Source organism: Chelmon rostratus, chromosome 22, assembly GCF_017976325.1.
Source record: "Chelmon rostratus isolate fCheRos1 chromosome 22, fCheRos1.pri, whole genome shotgun sequence".
Classification (NCBI taxonomy): Eukaryota; Metazoa; Chordata; class Actinopteri; order Chaetodontiformes; family Chaetodontidae; genus Chelmon; species Chelmon rostratus.
This window is the reverse complement of record NC_055679.1, coordinates 14571851-14591469: the sequence shown is the minus strand read 5'-3', so window position 1 is coordinate 14591469 and position 19619 is coordinate 14571851. Positions and strand designations below refer to the sequence as shown.

The following is a 19619-nucleotide window of genomic DNA, read 5'->3' as shown; positions in this document are numbered from 1 at the left end:
TTAAGATATTTCCCTTACGTAGCTCTGCGATGAGATTTGATTTGCGTCATGACGCACAGGGTCACGTCACGTCACGTTACGTCACGTCACATAATTGCAGATCAACTAGGAAGTAGCACGAGAGTCACCGCTGAAAATGTTTACATTTAGTTTAACGCTCGTACGACAGTAAGTGATTATATTCAGGCTTAGTTTGCCTTTATTTTGTCAGAGGACTTGAACATGAATGAATTGATAATGTGACCATATTCTACAGGAACAATACGTCCTGTCAGCTTGTAATGAACTATGGCTGCGGGAATGTGTACCTGTACGGTTTGAGTTAACGGACAGACATGAGAATAACTAACGTGTGCATTGTGTTTCGGTCTTTTTAGCTAGCTGTTTAGGTAAAGACAGGATTGCTAGCTTGTTGTCACCGATGTTTAAGCTAATTCAGTGACATTGGTGTATTTTCATACAGTGGGGAGACACAGTACAACAGAGAAAAGCTGCTGCAAGGTACGTTGTAAAGGTCTACCATTTCTATCATTTTCTGATCCAGAATGAATTAAGCTAAACAGCTCTGGTCAAACCCGCGGGTGTTGTAGAGTTAGAATATAAAATATTCCTACATGTTACAGAAAACTACCAGTCTTGTAGACTTGATTAACAGTCATTTGAACTGTGCAGAGACTGAAAGCATTTTGTGTTTTAGGACAAGGTGTGGACACGGTCCTGTCAGAAACAGGTCTGCAGCAGGGTGAGGCGGCAGGACAATATCTCAGAGATATCACATTCAATAATGTGTTTGTCAGTAACCTACAGCGGGCCATACAGGTAAGACAGACTCCAGACCTGGCAAATGTCCTCCAGCCAGACCTCAGACATTTTCCCTTTAACTATCACCATCATAACTAACTCTTGTGTGATAATTTTCCTCAATACCATTATTAATGTAAAACAATATATTAAGGCTACAATGGTCATAGCCCACACACTGAAAATGGGCTAAGGTCATCTTAGCCTTATGCTGAGCACCAGTTTCTGACATCTCTGAATTTAACTGATCATAAACAAAAAAAAAGTGTATACATAAACATGTTTTAAACCTGCAGGTTGTGTTCATCACCAAGATGCAAAAGAAGGTCTGTGATTGGTCCTGAGCAGGGACACTTACTGTGCATTGTCCAACAATGTCACAGTTGGAACTTCAGACCTATGTCTATTTAAACATATATATATATATATGGAAATCCGATTGACCATGTCTATATGTAGCTTGTTTATTTTCCATCAGGAAAAATAATTTTGTCAAACCAGTAAAATGTGACTGTTGTTTTGCCCTGGTTGTGAAGGAAAAGGGCAAAAACAGGATGCATGTGAAAGACTTCCACATCTGAAATAGTTGTGTGAACATTCATGTCTCTGTGGTCTTTGACTCACTGATGCTGACAATGTATTAATGACTTTTTTTGTTGGACCATGGCAGATTCCTTTGGCACTTGCAAATGTTTTGTACCAGTAATTTCCACATACATTTCCTTCGTCAGACAGCTGAAATAATTCGGAGGAACAACACTCACTGTTCTGGCACGGAGATGGTTTTGGAGCCATTACTCAGAGAGAGGGTAAGAGCTGTCGTCTTTATGCTGCTTCCAATTATTAAAGCTGTGAGTGTTGTACTACAGTAGTTTCTTTCCTGAACTCTAAATTGTGGTTGTGTCGCAGGGTTTTGGTGTAGCTGAAGGACGTCCTAAAGAGGATCTAAAGAACATGGCTAATGCTGCTGGCCAGTCGTGTCGTGACTTCACCCCTCCAGGAGGAGAGACTTTGGACCAGGTGACTCAGACACATTCATCATTCATCATTTGGGCACTGATTGTTAAAAAACACTGTTAAAAAAACTTGAAAACAACCACTCTGAAACTCAAGGTCAAGAGAGTTTTGCTTATGCAACAGCGCCATGTAGTGCCCATTTTGGATATTGCATTTAAAACTCTGTTTCTGGACAGGTAACAATTGCAAAAGTTGAAGTAGTTCACCCTTTTACATTGCTTATAAAGGGCAATGTGGAAAACCCTGAGGCTAATTCATGCAAATTAGTAGATCTGAGTAGCTCCATTTTATCATTGTTCATTGACAGTAGTGTGTATCTCACTAAAATCCACCGTTCATGAAATAATAATAAGAGCTTTGTTTTAAGCTTCGTAACCATGCATTTTTTAGTCCATTCAGTTGATTTTTAGCAACTTTTATTAACCGAAAATGTTGGAGAATTTTCTCAACGCATTAAAAAAAAGTATATATGTACAATTTCAAATCAACATGGTTATCATCGGCCATTTTATGTTGTGATTATTAAGATCATTTTCTTCCTTAAAATGTTGTTTCTTCCATGAAACGTCAAAAATAGTGAAAGATGCCCATTATAATTTTCCATAGCTGGGTGACATCTTTCAGCATCTTGTTTTGTTCGACCAAGAGTTCAAAACGCAAAGAGTTCCTGTTTACAGTGATAGAAATCAGAAAAATCCTCACATTTGAGAGGATGCAAAAATTTTAGGCACTTTTGCTTCAAAAATGACAACATATAATCAGTCAATTTCTGATTAATTTCTGTCCATCGAGTGAATAATGAATCAACTTATTAGTTATGCTCTGTTTTTTATGCAGTGTGTATAAGGACAAAATAATTTAAAGCAAACCATAACTGACAGATGAGCGTTTTAACTCTCACTCATTGCCTGTCAGTCAATTCGCCATCTCAAACCTGCTCGTGTGTACCAATCTTTTCGGGTTGAACACTCACCTCTTAGCTCTGGTTCACCTTGCTTACAGGTGAGGCTGCGATTCAAAAAATTCCTCAAAGTCCTTTTCAAGCAAATGTTGGATGAACACGGTTGGTCAAGACCGGATCCTTCTACAGGAGCTGTAGACTCTGCGAAAGGGACTGCAGCTGTTGCCTCAGACGTCGCTCTGGGTGGGTCGGCTGAAGACGGTCTCCAGGGGGTGGCAGTCCATGTTTTGGCTGTGAGCCACGGCGCTTACATCAATGTGGCTGTCAGGCACCTTATTGAGGACTTAAAGTGCTCTGTGCCTGCAGGGGTGAAGACATCCCAGCTGTGTGCACCCTGTCCAAACACGGGCATCGGTCGCTTCATTCTTACCCTGAGCCAGTCCGAGTCCGGCCCGGTCCTCTCGGCTGCTCGCTGCGTCTTTACCAACAGGAAGGATCACCTGGAAATCCTCAAAGCTGCTGAATAGTGCGGGAGTGGGAGAGACATTTTACTGTACTGTATGTACACAGTCTTCTGACGGGTACAATCATTAACACTAAAGGGAAATAAGAGGCAGAGACCTCAAAGTTGCGACAAGTAACTGAATGCAACAATGCACATGTGCGTTCTCTCAATAATCAAAAGTGTTTTACTGTGCATCAGTGGTCTAACTGTGTAGTACTGTATTGTCAAAGTTTCATTATCCTCCTGACTGTAGACCAGTAAGTTTTCCTCCTGTTGTACTACATTTTTCTCTTTTATCATGTTATACCAAAGTCAGAACTATCTAAGCATTCAACTATTTATTGAACATCAGTAGATATGGCATTTTTAAGTTGAGGTGTCGCCCTTGTTGCTACTTATTTTACTTGTGCATTACAACATGACAGCACTGAATCTTTGCTGAGTTTTATACATATATATATATGTGTGTATATATATGTATATATATATATATATATATATAAGTGGGAGATAATAATGCAGGTTGCACACGTCACAAAATACTGTGAAACTATATGTATATATGTTTCTGGGTGGTTTATATTCATATGTGTTTCAAGCTCCTTCGTGTTCAACAGAAGTGGGTTTTTTTTTCTGTTTTAGAGTCACTTGTAATCTCCACTGAATGGCTGAGCGTCGCAGCCCATGGCCTCGATATTTTCAACGCAATGCCATCTATTTATGTTAAAACTCTAAGGAAGACTTGAACAAAGATGGGGTTAGGGTTAGACATATAACAGGAAACAGTGGTAGGAGACCTGTCTCTTTATACAGCTCTTTCTGTCCAGCACCTGTCTCACTGAGGTTTTGTGGATGTGCACTGGACTACTGCAAATTACTTAACAGAATGTAACGGTATACTGACAGGAGACATGTCGCTAGATTTCTGTTTCATGGTATTTATACATTATTTGGGAGTGTTAGGTATGTGTTTTTCCCCATCATTACAAACTGCATATCTGTTGTGCATATTCTGCTCATTTCCACGTCTTTATAGGTACACAATTTAAATATAAGTTATATAATAATTGGGTGAAAACGACACTATACACTAAGTCAGCTGCTTCTAGTACAACATTTCAGAACTGTTTCTTTTATTTATGGTATTTTATTTTTTTTAAGGTCAGTTAACAGCTGACCTTCAAGCTTTGGGAAATGATGGTAAAATTGTCAACACTCGTTTGTGATGGCTACAACCAGCAGTCGTTTAGCTTAGCTTAGTTTAGCCTGATTTATCTTAGCTTAGCACAAAGACTGAAAATGGGAAGAAACAACTCTGTGTGAATGTAGCTAAATCTGCCTACCAGCTCCTCTAAAGCTCACTAATTAACAATGTTAACAATGTTTGTTTAATGTGAAGCAGAACGGGGTGTAAAGACGACAGCTCGCCGTTTCACGGATATTTGTGTGTCTGACTATTTCTTGGCTTGGAGCTGTACACTTCCTGGAATCTCTGCTGGTTACCTGGCAACAGCAGAAGCGTCTTTCCCAACATGTCGAACTATTCCGGTGTCTTGTCAAAGGTTAATGGGGCGACAATGACCAATTTAACTGTTAGTTGAAGCAAAACTGGAACTAAGTGTATTTTTAGAGCGACATGACTCAGCAGCTACTCATGTACCTGTGTGCTAATTTAGCGGAAGAGCTGTGACGGTGCAGCTAATGAGCGGAAATGCTTCGCAACTGGGTCAGTGTTAAACTCAGCATATTCATGACTTCCCTTCAGACACAGGTAAAAGCAGCAAAGCTTGAAAATTCACAGCTGCGTCGGTTCACATAAAAAAAAACCCACACAGCACTGAACAGGTTTGCTTCATTAGTTTATTATGTCCCAGATTCAAGCAACACTCCATCTACAACCCCAACTCATACATTCAAACATAAACTCTTACATGTACATTTAACTGTAAAGCATCCTTATAAATACCATAAATAACAACAAAGGAATGGAATTAAATAAATAAATACTCTTTGGGACTGTTTTTTTTTTTGTGTGTGTGTGTGTTTGCTGGTGGTGCCCAGCACCTGTAAAATCACATTACAATAGTTCAGATTTGATATCAAGATTACTGCTCTGTAAAGGTTATTTACCCTGTAGTGATATTCATTCAAGTCATGAATTAGATTGTACAAATACAGATACATTAACACAACAAACACTGTAATTGTAGTAATCTGTAGTTTTGAGAAATCTTTGGAATTGCTGTTTTTAGGTTCAAAATCTAACAATAAACAAACTTCATATCTTCTATATATCCAACCCAGTAAACGTAGGACCTTAAAATATAGGCAAACCTTAACCTTAACTCTACTAAATGCAACTCTTAAGTATATTCATGTATATATTTTGGTTTAAAATCACGCCTGCCTAGTTTCACATCAGCAGACAGGACCTTCAGTCCTCCAGAGGTTGGCTAAGTTAGGCTTCTGTCTTGAGATAATATCACTTTGAAATGTAAGGTTTCTCAGACCAGCTGTAAAAACCCCAATGAGAAGCGACAAAACAAATGCTGACTAATTAGCAGCAGAAGCTAAACAGTTCAATTCAATTCAATAAATTTTCATTTCTCATCCAAGCTATAGCTCAGTGTGAGAGACGGCCAATAAATAAAGCTGATTATAATGGATGAAGATGGGAAACAGACTCAACCTGCAACATTTTTTTTTCACCTGTGGCGAAATCCCTGTAACCACATGTCCTCCATTTACCACCAAACCTGCTTGTGAATGTACAAAATGTTAATTATTGATGAGATGAGTCCAGGAAAAAGACATATGATTTAACTTCAGTCTGCATTGCAGCATCTCAAAGCAGGAGGAAAATGGAGTGATAATACTAGAAATTGTGCAAAAGGGGCTGCAAGTCAAGTTTAATATTTTGTACAAAGAGTGTATAAACACACAAGCTTTTCTGAATGAGTGATGACTGAAAGGGCATTATTTAGTCAGTGTGAAGGAGAAGGAAAAACCAGAAAGCTCTTCTTTCAGTTTTTCAAAATTAAGTCTGTTGTTAGTGTTTTTTTCATCTCATATTATCACAAACTACAAGGTTAAACTTGGACTGACTCACTCAGACTAATGGGAATATATCCAGCCACCACTAAAATCACCCCATGGTTCCGGTGCTCCGGGGGCTGGCCGGGTTGGACGAGTGCACGTTCCATGGGTCGTGGGTGGACGGAGCCAGCGGCGTCTCTCGGGACACGTTGCGCCCATCGTCCCCAACCTCCACCTCCACCTCTACCTCCAGGTCGGCGTCGTCCTCCGGCACTGCCCGAGAGTCCGAGCCCTCCTCTGTTTGACCCATGAAAAAGTTGTGCGGGTCGGAGGGATCCACCACCTGGTTCCTCTTCTCCCTGTGCAGCAGGAGGCGCTCCAGCGGCACCGTGTTCTTCTTGGGCAGGAAGAGAGAGGTCTGCGGTAGGTTCTGCCCCGCTGAGAACACCTGCCGGGAGCCTTCCAGGTTGAACAGGATGCCGGTCCGGCTGGAGTAGTACACGTCCCGGTTGTTCTCCAGAAGTCTGTGGTTGAACAGACAGTCGTCCCTGAGGCAGATGGGCTGAAAGAGGGAAGAAGAGAGGGAGAAAATTAAACTAAAGGAGGAATATTCAGCAATATCCCCCCCAAATCTAATATCATTCTTTGGCCATAACAAAAATAGACAAGAACATCGGTCTTGGTTGAGATCATTTCTTCGTATTTCTAGTGTAAACCAGTTTTCATCTCCTGGAAATCAGTGATTTTGCTCATTTCGTCTTGGTTCGGTGCATTGTCTCATTTTTTTTTTTTTTTTAGGAACTAGTCTGCTATTAACAAGTATAACCGCATTGGAAAAGTGAACAAAACTTCGCCACCATAAGGGCAGCTAAAAGCGTGTTAACTTAATATCAATAATTGATTATTGATTATTTAATAATAATTAAATTAAATGTATAAATCAACGTTTGGACAACCTATTTGCAATATTCTTTGTGCGTAAAGGTGCGCAATTCTTTTTTAAAGGCGTTGCTAGAAACTATGCGTAAAACCCCGCAGTAGTGCCAAATATGGACGCAAAACTAAACTTTTTGAGAGATGTATTTGGTTAAAAGCAACAATTAGTCGAACTTATTAATAAAATAATTACATAAAATGAATGGTAGGACATCTTATAGTTGCAGTACGTTTGTGCGTAAAATGAAGACTCTTTCTCTCGAAAAAACGATGCGCATGGGTGCCAAGTTAGGGGACGTGAAAGTGAAAAGTTAAGTATAAGAAATCGATAAAAAGCAACAATCAACCGAACTGAAGATCAGTATTGACTTACAGAGCTGAATGGGTTGCCCTCCAAATCCATACACAGGTAACGGCTACTTTTGACGCCGAGGATGGCGATGCGCTCCCTTGTTTCAGCTTTCAGTAAAATCACACCTGCGGGGAAGAAAAGGCAAAGCGCGTTAGAGAGTTCAAGACAGAACTTCATAGAGCCACATCACAAAAAGAAAACTGAAACTTCTGGAAAGAGAAAACATATCTTACTGTATGAACTCCTGACTGTAGTTTTGCGCACGGTGCCATCTAATCTGATCTCCAAGTAGAAGTTGTTCAGGTCTGTGGATGTCTGCAGGTGAACATATCTCCTCGGGTTCCCCCAGTTGGATCCAACCAGCGGCGACGGGTTCGGGGCTGTTTCCCCGAGAGGAAATCCCTGGAGGACAGCGAGTAAGAGCGCCAGCACGGTGTCCCTCATCCCAAGTCTCCTGTTGACGTCCATCCTGGAGCAAACCGGTGGTTTCCACTGCGAGCTACTGGAAGTTTTCAGATGCTCTGTTGTCCCAAAGTTTGGAGACAGTTCCTATTTAAAGCCCCCCGAGTGCCACTCCTGCTCACATCCTTTGCGTAAAAAAAAGAAACTCGCCCCCAAAGCAGATGTGCGGGTTTGCTGCAGCGGAAGGGCCACTTCCACCTCTGTCTGTTTATCCCGATGCTCTTGGTCAGACAGGACTCTTATTTTTGGTGACACTTCTTGGCTCATCCACCTTAAACATTGTTCCAAGACTATTTCCTAATAGTCCAAAGTCCACTGCTTCAGGTTTTTGTTTAAAGTGAAAACATGGAAAAAAAAATAGAAATATAGAAAGAAAAAAAGGAAAGAAAAAGAAAGGACTTACATGTCAACTGCTATTAAAAATGATTTGTTAATTAAATCAGGATAAAATATACTATTAGCTAGTTTGGAATTAGTTAAATCGACGCTTCCAATTCATCAAAAAACTCTAAAAATCCTGATTGAGGGATGACTTAGTAATTAATTAAGCATCATATCATATATTTTGCATTTATGTTGAACCACAATGGATCGAGGTTGAAGTTCAGTTTGCTGCTTTTACGCACGCTCCAAACCTTTCCGCCATTTCACCAGCAGAGGGAGCCACTCCCTCATTTAGTATAGTTCTACTGGAAGACTCAGAAGTTAGATGGACGAGTTGAACTATTTTTGGATGCTGTAGCTTCAGCACAGGACACATTAAACTGCGCACTAGGCTACAGAATACTTCTGAAAACTGAGCGTTTTTAGGGAATCCACAAAAGCAGTGTCTCTTCAACAGTGTCTCTTGAAAATAAAATGTCATTTTACTCCAAGAACTAAACTTCCAGTAGTAGAAAATCAAGATCATTTAATACAGTTAAATATTGAAGCAACTGACTTTACACAGTTGCTGTAAATAAGGTTCTTGTGCTGATAGTATTTCTATTGTATGCTCTTTTTTCCAAATATGAAAATATTGTACTGTTTACTTAACCACATTCATCTGATGGCCAAATTTACTGCTTACTTTCAGATTTACATGAAGAAAACTAAACTTAGAAAATACAAGATATTGTTAAAGATTAAATTAGTGCTTCCCAACCCTTTTGGCCCATGATCCCTTAATAAAAGCGACTATGCATGGTGTCTAGTTGGGGTTTCTTGTCATGACGTTTCAGATGTGTATGAGTTGTTAGTTATTCAACGAAAGTGTGATTTATCTTATAAACTTCGTACACGGTTTCATTTAAATAATCATTCAAGGCCCAAAGAACATTTTCAAATACAACTCTGACTCCAAAGATGTTGGGATGCTGTATGAAACATAAATAAAACAATGTGATAACCTGCTAACCCTTTTTGACATACTCTCTATAGAAAACAGTATAAAGACAATACATTTATCATTTGACCTCATCACCTTCATTGATTTTTGTAAATATCTGCTTATTCTGAACCTGATGCAGCAACATGTTTAAAACACATTGGGACAGGAGCAACAAAAGACTGGGAAAGATGTGGAACGCTCCAAAAACACCAGTTTGGAACATTCCACAGGTAAACAGGTTGATTGGTAACAGGTGATAGTATCATGATTGAGTATGAAAGGCTCAGTCGTTCACAAGCGAGGATGGAGCGAGGTTCACCACTTTGTGAGCCCATGATTGTATAAAGGATGTTACTACATGGGCTCAGAACACTTTGTAAGCAGTTAGTTTGTAAATGACTGCTTTCTGCTTGTATTGATGTTTCACACGGCACCCAGACTTGTTTAAAATCAGGGTCGTAAAAACAACAGTCACAGGCACCATTTTTCTTTAACTTTTATTACTTTAACTCCACTTTACTGTCAATACTTCTGCACTTTGATTGAATTACGATTTTGAATGCAGAGTTTGAGAGTTTTTTTATTGCTGCGCTGACACCTTTACTTGAGTAAAGGGTCCGGGTACGTCTTCCACCACTGCTAAATACACAGTCACACCTCAGCTCAACTGATCAAACAGAGAGAGAACGACACTTCAGCAGCAACCAGTTAAAAAAAAAAACTTTTATTGTTATATCAGGAATACAGTAGACTGCTGTGCACAGCACATACGTACAAAAATAAAAGGAAAAAACTTTAATATCCTTACTTAGCATTGTCTGTTTTCAGAAACAAATAACTGAAGTTTGTTTCATCTTAATTTACAGTCATCAGCAAACCAAAACTAAGGCAGAGGGTGAGGTATATGAGAACAGACATGAGAGGAATAGAGTGGAGGCTCACTCAAAAAAACAAAAAAAAAAACCATGAAGCACACACCCCTAATTAAGCTTGGGGCTCAGGCATGCTAATAGTACATTAAACATTATAAAAAAAGATATTCCTCACCTTGAATTCATTGAAATTTGAACTATGATAAGCTTTGGAAAAAAAAGAGACGACAGATAAATCTGGATAAAATTTTTTGGTCAAAGCTGAAAGGTGAGCTTTTTGTTTTAGACACAGACCTTCACTCTTTTGGGGATCCAGCTCTATTCCTTGACAGAAAGATGTGAGGAAACTCCCGCCTTTACACTAGCTTATAATCAAGATGCTGTTAATAAGGTGCTGCGAGAGACGTCGCACATCTTGACTGCGAGGCGGGCGCGAGGAGTGCTCGTTGCTGTGCGTGCTCCGAGTTCACTTCCACGCCCCCCCTGAGCCAAAAATGCTGAAACCGTGAATTCCGTTTGCTACTTCAGCCAAAAACTACGATTATTTTCTCCCTACAAGACATGTACATCAGTGGTATTTCATGCAGCCTCATCTACAGCAGCAACAAGTTTTTTTGCTCGAGCTTAGCTCCCGATAAATTTGCTCTGCTGTGCGGCATTTTGCGATAAAAAAAGAGAAAAAAAAAGTCCTTGGAACAAAAAGTGAGAGGTTGATCTGTGAGAAAAACACTGTTCTGATTCGATCTGTGCGGCACGGACAGTTGAGCAGCAGCTGATACTGTGTCAGTATTGGTGAAAGGTGTTCTGGGGCGTCGGCGGCAGCGGCAGAGGACACGTCCTGAGGATGGCTGCGCTGCCGTCCTGCGGGACTGGAGTGCAGCAGGAGAGGTGAGGCTCTGCGTGACTCTGCTCCTCACACACTGCACTAACTCTGCGGATGTCCCCTCCCCAGATACATCCCAACACAAGTACTTGGAGAGGGGAGGGGACAGCATGTTGTGGAGCTGCATTTTAAAGAGGTGGAGCTCTAAATTCAGAAGAGGAGAAGTAGGATTGTTTAAGAAAATGCTACAGATTGTGAAGCAGGGAACTATGAGAGCTACCACTCAGCTGGAGAGCAACCCCCCATCCATTCAATAAATTATAATGCCTTTAAGCATAAAGTGTGTCAAAAAAGATGCTTCAAATTCCTATTTCATGGAAACAGTACGACCCATATAGCCGACCACCCCGGCCGCTGGGGTTGGGGCCAAGGCTGGTCCGTGACTCTGACCTTGAACTAAAAAAGGCTGAAAGGAGAGGAGGAAGCTCCTGGGTTACAGCTGGAATCCCAAGGTCCCTGCCTGTAGCGGGTGAGGGGAGGGGGGTAAGGGACGGGCAGAGGTGGGCGGTTGGGGGTGACAGAGCTCAGGGAGGAGGTGGGTGGGGGGGGGGGGGGGGGGGCATTCAGGTATGTGGGAGGCAGCCTGTCATCCTGGCAGATCCACATTCCTGCAGGGGGTTTGACGAACAACAAAGGCAGCGGGCCGGCTCCCTCGCATATGTCCTTCCTGGATTTAAATAGTCCTCCTTCCTCTCGAAAGCGCCACAACGGATGGAGGCTGATGGCGGAGCGAGATTCAGGTTTTCTGCTAAGCAGCTGCAGACGCCAGATGCACGCTGTAAGCAGACAAACATCTTCGGACTATGTAACAAGATATTTCATAGTAGTCCACTTGATAGCAATGAGTGTACAAAGCATGGTACATCTTTAGCTTTGTAAACACCATGCCACCATGCATACCAATAATTACACGCTATATATGAAACGTATGCCCGTGTTTTAGCCTTCAAATTCATCAAATCAAGCTAAAATTCAACAGAAATGATTTCTTATAATGTGCATCCAGACCACCGACTGAACAAATTGACTCATCAGTAATTACAGTGAAAACCATCAGCCTCCAGCTCCAACACCTCACTGCCACTGCAGTGCTGCTGCAGAGCTCACAGACAAGCGGGGGGAAATGGCCCAGAACTCCAGATACTCCAGCAAACGCACGACGACAAATCAGAAGAGACAAAACAAGTGGGAACGCTCTTACCAAAAACATTTAGGCACCACCATCGATGGCAAACTGTGCATCCTGAACTCTTTTTGCCTCGTTCAGGCAACTGCGACAAAGCAGCGTTAAAAAAAAAGCTCCTGAATTCTTCTTTTGCATTTGCGACTATTTACATCGTTTCTTGTCGGCTCTCACGGACAGTAGACATCATTTTCAGCAGAAAACACGGCGACCCGCTTCGCTGCAGGAGCTCCGTCCGTGACAATGCACGTATGTTTCTGCCCGTTCTTGTGCAGACGCAAGCCAGGTCCAAACAAAAATGTTCTCCATGCTCAGATAGATAAGTCCTTCGCCCTGTGCATTCGCTGGCGATGCCACACAGTCAAACTCATGGCCTCGCGCCAGCCTCCATGGCTGACCGCTCTCTGGTCTCGACCACAGATTGTACATTACTTAATCGATCTAATTACAGAAAAGAAAATAAACCAGAGATGGTCAAACCCCCCCACCCCCCTCTGAGGCCCTCTCCGGAGTGTCAGCCCTATTTCTGACTCCAGCGGGTGTCTCTTACATGCAAGTTTAAGGGGGCCACAAGTGGGAACACCAAGGCACCTTTAAATCGTGCAGCAAAGGTAGTGCATTTAAGTTTCCCCCCCACTGCCGGACATCGGTAATCGAGCGGGGAGCCGTCAAGCGCTCAAAGGTTCGAAAGAAAAGATAAACTTAGCAGATATTTGAGCAGAACTCCATGCATCCCTTAATCTAGTAAAGTGGTTCTTTGAGGTAATAAAAAGTATTCATTTCACTCTTTAAAAGCACAGGATACAGCTCATCCCCCATCTCAAAAAAGGAAGTGACACGTAGTTCGGTTACAGCAAGCACCAAGGTAAAGTGAGACAGGCAAAGGCTTCAACTCTCCCCGTCCATAAAAACAATAAGCAGCACAGTACATATACAAAGATAGCTATCCAAATATACATATATATAAACAGAATAAATATTTGTGTTTTCTGTCGCAGTCCATCGGTGTGTATATCATGACTATGCATTTCTATGTTACCTGGAAGAACATCCACATGTGCAAATTACTGAGTTATTGCCAGTTTCTCTCATAGCCGCGGGAGGAAATGTGTGACGGTCATGGCGGTGGTGGCCTTGTTGCCTCTCTTTACGCGGCCATGCTTGCTGAGGGCGATATAGAAGCCCTTGTAAACAAAAGACTCATAGGCGTTGTAGTTGTTGGGCAGCAAAGTCTCCTTGAACTTGCACTCATCCACGAAGACTCTCTAAAAATGCCAAAAAGAAAAAAAGAAGGGGGGGGGGGGGGTCAATCTCATGACAGACACAGGATAAACATCACAACATATGCACAGTTTCCACGTGACCTTTGCTTTGGCAGACAGCCTGCCTGCAAAGCATGCTTTGAGGGAAACTGGAGGAGGTGGCATGTTGTTGCAAAAGAAATGTCCCTTTCTAACTCAGATACCAGCCTCCTGCTTGTACTGCTGGACTCATAAAATAATCCCAGGTAGGACAACCGATTCACCAGGAGAAACGCAACGAAATAAGACCTATGATATGTACGCCATTAGGCAACAGGGATGCATTATGGTTCAGTAAAAGTTCCATCAGGTTTGGACAAAATAAATAGAGTTTATGTGCTTTGTTTCAACCGTGAGGCTAGAGCTGCATATACTGTGATTTTTCTTTATATTTGTGTCAATATGACAGCAGAGCACGGCCTTACACTCCTCACAGTGAGTTATTAAATGAACATTTTTTCAGAGAGAAGCTTAACGTCTCAAAAGTCGAATCTGTATTAAACATGAGGGGCCCAACTTTGCAGGAACAAAAAAAAAAAAGCCTCAAACTGGCAAAATTCTGATTTAAATCGGACGCTGTCTCATGAAAAGAGTAAGAGTGCAAAGAGCGTGAGTCTGTGCAGGTGGATATAGGTGCTCACTGTGGTCTGAGAGCCAGCCCTGCATGAAGCTGTTTTATTGTAACATTAAAATTAATTTGGAAGGGTGCCATCATTTATTTTACTTTCAGCTCAAAGAGAGACTCTTTGGTGTCTTTTTATAATAAAGTGAAATTGACTCATCCTCCAGGCTTATTACAAATCAACACATTTATTAACTAATATAAACTGTATGAATTACTGAATGAACTGTATACTGTACGTACAGTGGATACACTACACTTTAATACTGTACTATATAGAGCATTAAACAAAGACTAAAATAATTGAAAATTTCACATTTAAAGCATGTTTTTTTTTCTTATAAATACTTTTTCAGGCATTTCTGCACCTGTATCATAGAAAACCTCACTTGACATTTTAGGAGATTCTTGGTAAAAGACCCCCTGACCGGTCCTAAATACACACATACTGTAAATTTATGAATATGCCGCAGAAACGTTTGTTTTTTTTCATAATCTCAGATATCACCTCATGACTGACCCACTTTTAAAAACAGGCCACAAGATGAGACAAATGTCCCGTCACTGGTTTTAATCAGTGAGTGTTCACTTGTTGTTTGACTGTTCAGTAGCAGCCATGACAGATTCATGTCCACTGTATGTTTACTATCTGCTTAGATGGACACCAGAATCCACTGGTGGAATCTAACGAAGTACATTTATATTGTACTTGAGCACAATTTTGAGCTACTTCACATGGTTATTTCCATTTTATTGCACATTTTTATTTGTTTCTCTGCACCTCAGAGGGAAAGATTGAACTTTTTACTCCACTATTTATCTGACTTGCAAGTGACTTTGCAGATTTACATGAAAACCATCTACAGCTGCTAACAATCACAAATATTCAAATAACATGTATTAATATGCTAAAATGGGCCACTCTGCTACATAATCACTACTTTAGCATTTTGCTGACTCTTCTGTACTTTTACTTAAGTGCAATTTGAGTGCAGTACTTTTACTTGTAATGGAGTACTTTAACATTGTGGTACTGCTGCTTCTCCTTGAGTACAGGATGTGAGTATTTCTGACACAGAGCAGAAGATTTTGGCATTAAAGCGTTCTGCTCTGGGACTCCTTGGACCCCGGTGTGAAAGCCCCCTCTCATCAGAGCATATTAATAACACAACAGCGCTCATAAACCCACGGATGCAGCAGCTACATGAACTCATCTTACACTGAGCAGGACGTGCGTGCGTGTGCAAGTGGCTGTGTGTGTGTGTGTGTGTGCGTACCGTTCCGTATAACCTTCCCCTGCTGTTCATTGCGACAAACAGCTCACTCCTCACTCCGAACAAGCTGATCACTCCTCGGTCCACGGCGGAGATCTCTATCAGACCTAAATGAAACACAGCGTTAGGAGAGCAGAGCCAGCGCGTCGCTGCCGCTGGGGACAAAGTCGAGTAACTGGCCTCTGCAGCAGCGATGGGTGTAACCTTGCAGGTGCATTGCGACTGGATGATGCTCTCTGTGCTCAATTAGCGCTTTGGAACAGTTACCTGATTGCAGTTTCACCACTATGACGCCCTGCGTGTGTGGTTTGCAGCGTGCTGCGTGGTGTGTGTGTGTGCGTGCGTGTGTGTGTGTGTCCATGCTGCAGCGGGACGCGGGGTAAAAAATAAGTTCGCGTCTAAACTGGGTCCAGGCATTCATGTCATGTTTTTGGCTTGGGGGGATATTTCGCGCTGCACGGATGTAAGGCTCAGCGCACTGTTTTTGCTTTCGGAAACTTCCAACCATGCCGACACCTCTTATTAAATATCATGCAAGACAAGTGACCCGCTCTAACTTTCACACAGCCTGCGCAGCGCATTGGGTTACGCTCTTTTTCGGCTCCAGCGCTTTGCCGGATGCAACTCACTGTATTGGTTCTCATTGTGTGCACCGCTTATCCTGCCATCCGGGAGCACCTGCAGGTGAAACCCAATGCCCACGTTGCAGTACAGTCGTCGCACTCTTTTGATGCCTTGCAAATAGTCACTCTCCCAGTTCAGCTCCGATTTCCCCCCGGTTATACCCAGGTAGGAGCGGGAGAAGAGGGTCTCCCACTTCTTTTCCAGCAAAGTCGCATTAGTCCTGCTCGGAATCGGATAAGATGAAACGATCCCCAAGAGAGAAGTCCACAGTACAAAAACTGCTGGCAGCGTCCAGTGCGTCCTGGCCTCGCTGGACATACTGTAGAGGCACCTTTGCGCAATGGCCATCCAGTTTACCTTTGGGGCACGTGGTCAAAGTTACCTGCCCTAAAAATGCAACTCTTCTTATTTTTTGTCCTTTGGCATGGTGGTGGTAAAGGCTTATTTTGGGATCAAGGCAGATCAAGGCCCCATAGCCCGAGATCTGAGCAGGACGAGAGGGACAGAGCGCGTCGGAGCTTGAATTGGTGCCGGTGGCGATGATCATCTTTCGCCGCTCCGCGCCTCTTTACAGGCAACGCTGGCCGTGGAGGGGACACCACTCACCGCAAAACCAGCTCACCTTGCCCGACTCTCACATCCTAAAATGACATCACTGTGACTTCACCGCTGCACCCCCCCATCAAAAGTAGGAGATGGGAGGAGGAGGAGGAGGAAGAGGAGGAGGAGAGAGAGAGTTACAGGACCCCAGCAGCAGCAGTTCTGATAGGAATGATGGGGGGTGCTGCACCTTCACATCAGCGTCAAACAAGCCCGACAGAGTAAGAAGAAGCGTTTCCTGTGGTACTTTTCCACAATAAAAGCCTTTTCAGTGCGACTGTGCTGCAATTATCACTCCGGTGAGTCCCTGAATCACCTCGTCTTCCAAAACTTAAAAACCCGATTAAATGAACTCGACATTAGAGGAAAAACACAGAAGAAGGGCTCCCATACAAAGCATGAGGAGTCGCGGAAAGGTTTGATGAGCATGAAAATGACGTGAATCAGACGTCATGGGCCACCAAATGAGGGAGTATTATAGGGAAAACTGGTGCTCATACCTCCAGTAAGGTCTACTGAGACTTCACTCATTGCAAAGAAGCACTGGGGCTGCACAGGCAGCTTTGTGATACCTTACTAACGCACTTCATGTTTGTTTTTAGTTTGATGAATCACCCATCTGTATATTTAGAACGGAAGTTAGTGACACGAATGCAATGGAATAATAAGGTCACAAAAACAGGAACACTGATCTTGCTGTGTCCCTGAGCCACTTAAATTATAATAAAACACAGATAAGTGGGGAGAGCACAACTGACATTAACAGTAAATATAAAGACTGTATTCAAGGACAGGGGACGCGTCCTCGAATGCATACACATGACGGTTTAGTCAAAGAGGATCAAAAAAAGTAACAGCAAGCACTATTTTGACTTCAGAGCCTTTAAATCTCTACCCAAATCCAATAGATACTAACTATAAAGACTATAGTATAGACTGTAGTCCACAATTTTACTTAAAGGTTTAGCAAATGAGGTGTTTGATCCAGCGGGATTTGCAGGTTCAAGCCTTTCAAATGTGAGAGTTTGCTGCTTTTCACTGTTTTATATAATCTGAGAATTAATCTTTTTGAGTTTGGGACTGTTGGTCAGGCAAAACAAGACAAATGAAGATTTTCAGACAGGCATTTTATACAGCTTCTCAACATTTTACAGACACAAGAAGACTGTATTCCAGATGAGGACGGGCCTGAGTTTTAAATTTAGTAACTGAGATTTAAAAAAACACCTTAACAGCAATTGAAAACTTATCCTAAATGTCACTTTCACATTACATTGGGCATTTACATGATCAGTTATAGTTTATGAATTATCATAACATCTGAAATTCTCCCCAAATTGTGATATTTTGTGCTTTTATTTTGAAGGTAATATAACCTATTTTTTCAGTCTTCCTCTGGCTAATTGTGGCTGGCCTGATGCAGCTCTTCCTCACATGGGAGACCTGCAGGAGGGGAGGGAGTGTGTGTGTGTGTGTGTGTGTGTGTGTGTGTGTGTGTGAGACTTTCATTGGCATTGAGCAATCATGGGATGGATGGATGGATACTGTGTCCAGAACCCAAATCGGGACAGTGGTCATATGTCTTGGCAGCCTGCTGCCTTATTTAGAAGGAAGGTGTAAAAACAGTCACAGGCAGTCACAGGAGAGCAAATGGCGATCCTGTCTGACACTTCCTTAGCTATTTGTTCAGGAAGTTTACATAACCAGATATTTTGCCTGGTCAGATTGCGCGTTATTATTGTAAGTAACACACTCTGCAACTAACAGAAAAATATAGCCTGCATGAATCAAATATGTGGCATTGTCAGGATTGTTGCATTGAGTTCAGGTCAGAAATAAAGTGGTAAAGGAAATGGAAAAAGATCTGCAGCTGGTGATCATAATAAGGCAAAAATCACCATTTTACTTAAAAAAAATACCAATTTGTGCTTGTTTCCTCTTAAAATGTCTCCATAAATAAACATAATTATTATTCTACAATATATATTTCCCTTATAAATACTTTTGTCAGTCTAAAATGTGGATAAAATGTTGAGTAAATAAAAATAGCTGGGAGCTGAGTGACTGGGTTCACTCTCCTTTACGTCCCTGTTTGCATCCCATCCTGCAGGGTGCTGGTAGGAGATGAAGACTCGGGGGAATTCCCAACGCGTCACAGAGCACCAGGCTCTGGGGCCCCAAGGTGCTCTCGGCTGCCAGGGAGCCTCAGGCCCACCTTAGCAACCAGAGAGGCCTTGTTGCTGATAAACAGCAGCGGCAAGACAACCCATAATGGAAAAACAACAAACAAACAAATCATGCCCTGTGCCCTACGATGTGGATACACGCAAAACTGCAACAGATTATTAAATAATGTCATTAAAAATGCATTTTTAGCTGCAAGTACACAATATACTGTATGCTGTCAACATTAGTGCACGGAAAAATGTAGTTAATACATACAGAATGCATGTAGTGTAATAAGAGCAGGTAGTTCTTGACGAGTATGACGAGTCATTGCAAATATCTTATCTGACAGCTATAGTTATTTATAGATCAAATTTTACATATGAAACAAATTTGTTTCTGAAACATTATGCATATTTCTATAAAAACAGCCACAACTAGATTCACCTAAACCTGCAACAACAAAGACATGTGTTGGTATCAACAATCCATTAATATGACAGATAATCATTTAATGCATTTTGGTAATTTTTAGCCATGCTAGCTGTGCAGCTCTGAATCCCTGACTTTTCATTTGGCTCCAGCATGAGTAAAAGTAGAGGCTGCTAATTCCAAGTTGCTTGAAATCAGTAATTTGGGCATCAGAAGCAAAATCTGCAAAACAATAAGAATATGATCACATCAGGATGCAATTCTATTCTGTCACTGATAGAAT

The 19619-nt window shown here is 41.9% G+C and overlaps 3 protein-coding genes across 3 annotated transcripts; 1 reads left to right on the top strand and 2 right to left on the bottom strand.

Annotated features, from left to right (window-relative positions):
- Positions 1-101: 101 nt before the first annotated feature.
- tigarb (TP53 induced glycolysis regulatory phosphatase b) lies at positions 102-5235 on the top strand. Its single transcript, XM_041963948.1, has 6 exons — positions 102-168; positions 464-501; positions 698-819; positions 1533-1610; positions 1711-1821; positions 2821-5235. Exons 1-6 carry the CDS (start codon positions 137-139, stop codon positions 3244-3246), a joined length of 807 nt encoding a protein of 268 aa, XP_041819882.1. The 5' UTR covers positions 102-136; the 3' UTR covers positions 3247-5235.
- Positions 5236-6369: 1134 nt separating this feature from the next.
- On the bottom strand, positions 6370-8025 carry fgf23 (fibroblast growth factor 23). Its single transcript, XM_041964364.1, has 3 exons — positions 7782-8025; positions 7570-7673; positions 6370-6822 (listed from the first exon to the last, which is right to left on the bottom strand). The coding sequence occupies exons 1-3, from the start codon at positions 8014-8016 to the stop codon at positions 6370-6372; spliced, it is 792 nt and encodes a 263-aa protein (XP_041820298.1). The 5' UTR covers positions 8017-8025.
- A 2057-nt stretch (positions 8026-10082) lies between these two features.
- On the bottom strand, positions 10083-19318 carry LOC121625543 (fibroblast growth factor 6-like). The gene is made up of 3 exons (XM_041963661.1): positions 16144-19318; positions 15518-15621; positions 10083-13582 (listed from the first exon to the last, which is right to left on the bottom strand). Exons 1-3 carry the CDS (start codon positions 16484-16486, stop codon positions 13406-13408), a joined length of 624 nt encoding a protein of 207 aa, XP_041819595.1. The 5' UTR covers positions 16487-19318; the 3' UTR covers positions 10083-13405.
- Between the last annotated feature and the right edge of the window lie 301 nt (positions 19319-19619).

What these genes read in the sequence shown, in the direction of transcription:
- tigarb (XM_041963948.1), top strand. Translation starts at nt 137, where the DNA reads ATGTTTACATTTAGTTTAACGCTCGTACGACA. An exon ending in AGCCATTACTCAGAGAGAGG is followed by an intron (nt 1,611 to 1,710) that starts GTAAGAGCTGTC and finishes GTTGTGTCGCAG; the next exon opens with GGTTTTGGTGTAGCTGAAGG. An exon ending in GAGGAGAGACTTTGGACCAG is followed by an intron (nt 1,822 to 2,820) that starts GTGACTCAGACA and finishes CCTTGCTTACAG; the next exon opens with GTGAGGCTGCGATTCAAAAA.
- fgf23 (XM_041964364.1), bottom strand. Translation starts at nt 8,016, where the DNA reads ATGGACGTCAACAGGAGACTTGGGATGAGGGACACCGTGCTGGCGCTC. An exon ending in TACAGTCAGGAGTTCATACA is followed by an intron (nt 7,674 to 7,781) that starts GTAAGATATGTT and finishes TCTTCCCCGCAG; the next exon opens with GTGTGATTTTACTGAAAGCT. An exon ending in AGGGCAACCCATTCAGCTCT is followed by an intron (nt 6,823 to 7,569) that starts GTAAGTCAATAC and finishes TCCCTCTTTCAG; the next exon opens with CCCATCTGCCTCAGGGACGA.
- LOC121625543 (XM_041963661.1), bottom strand. Translation starts at nt 16,486, where the DNA reads ATGGCCATTGCGCAAAGGTGCCTCTACAGTATGTCCAGCGAGGCCAGG. An exon ending in ACACAATGAGAACCAATACA is followed by an intron (nt 15,622 to 16,143) that starts GTGAGTTGCATC and finishes TGTTTCATTTAG; the next exon opens with GTCTGATAGAGATCTCCGCC. An exon ending in GGGGAAGGTTATACGGAACG is followed by an intron (nt 13,583 to 15,517) that starts GTACGCACACAC and finishes TGGCATTTTTAG; the next exon opens with AGAGTCTTCGTGGATGAGTG.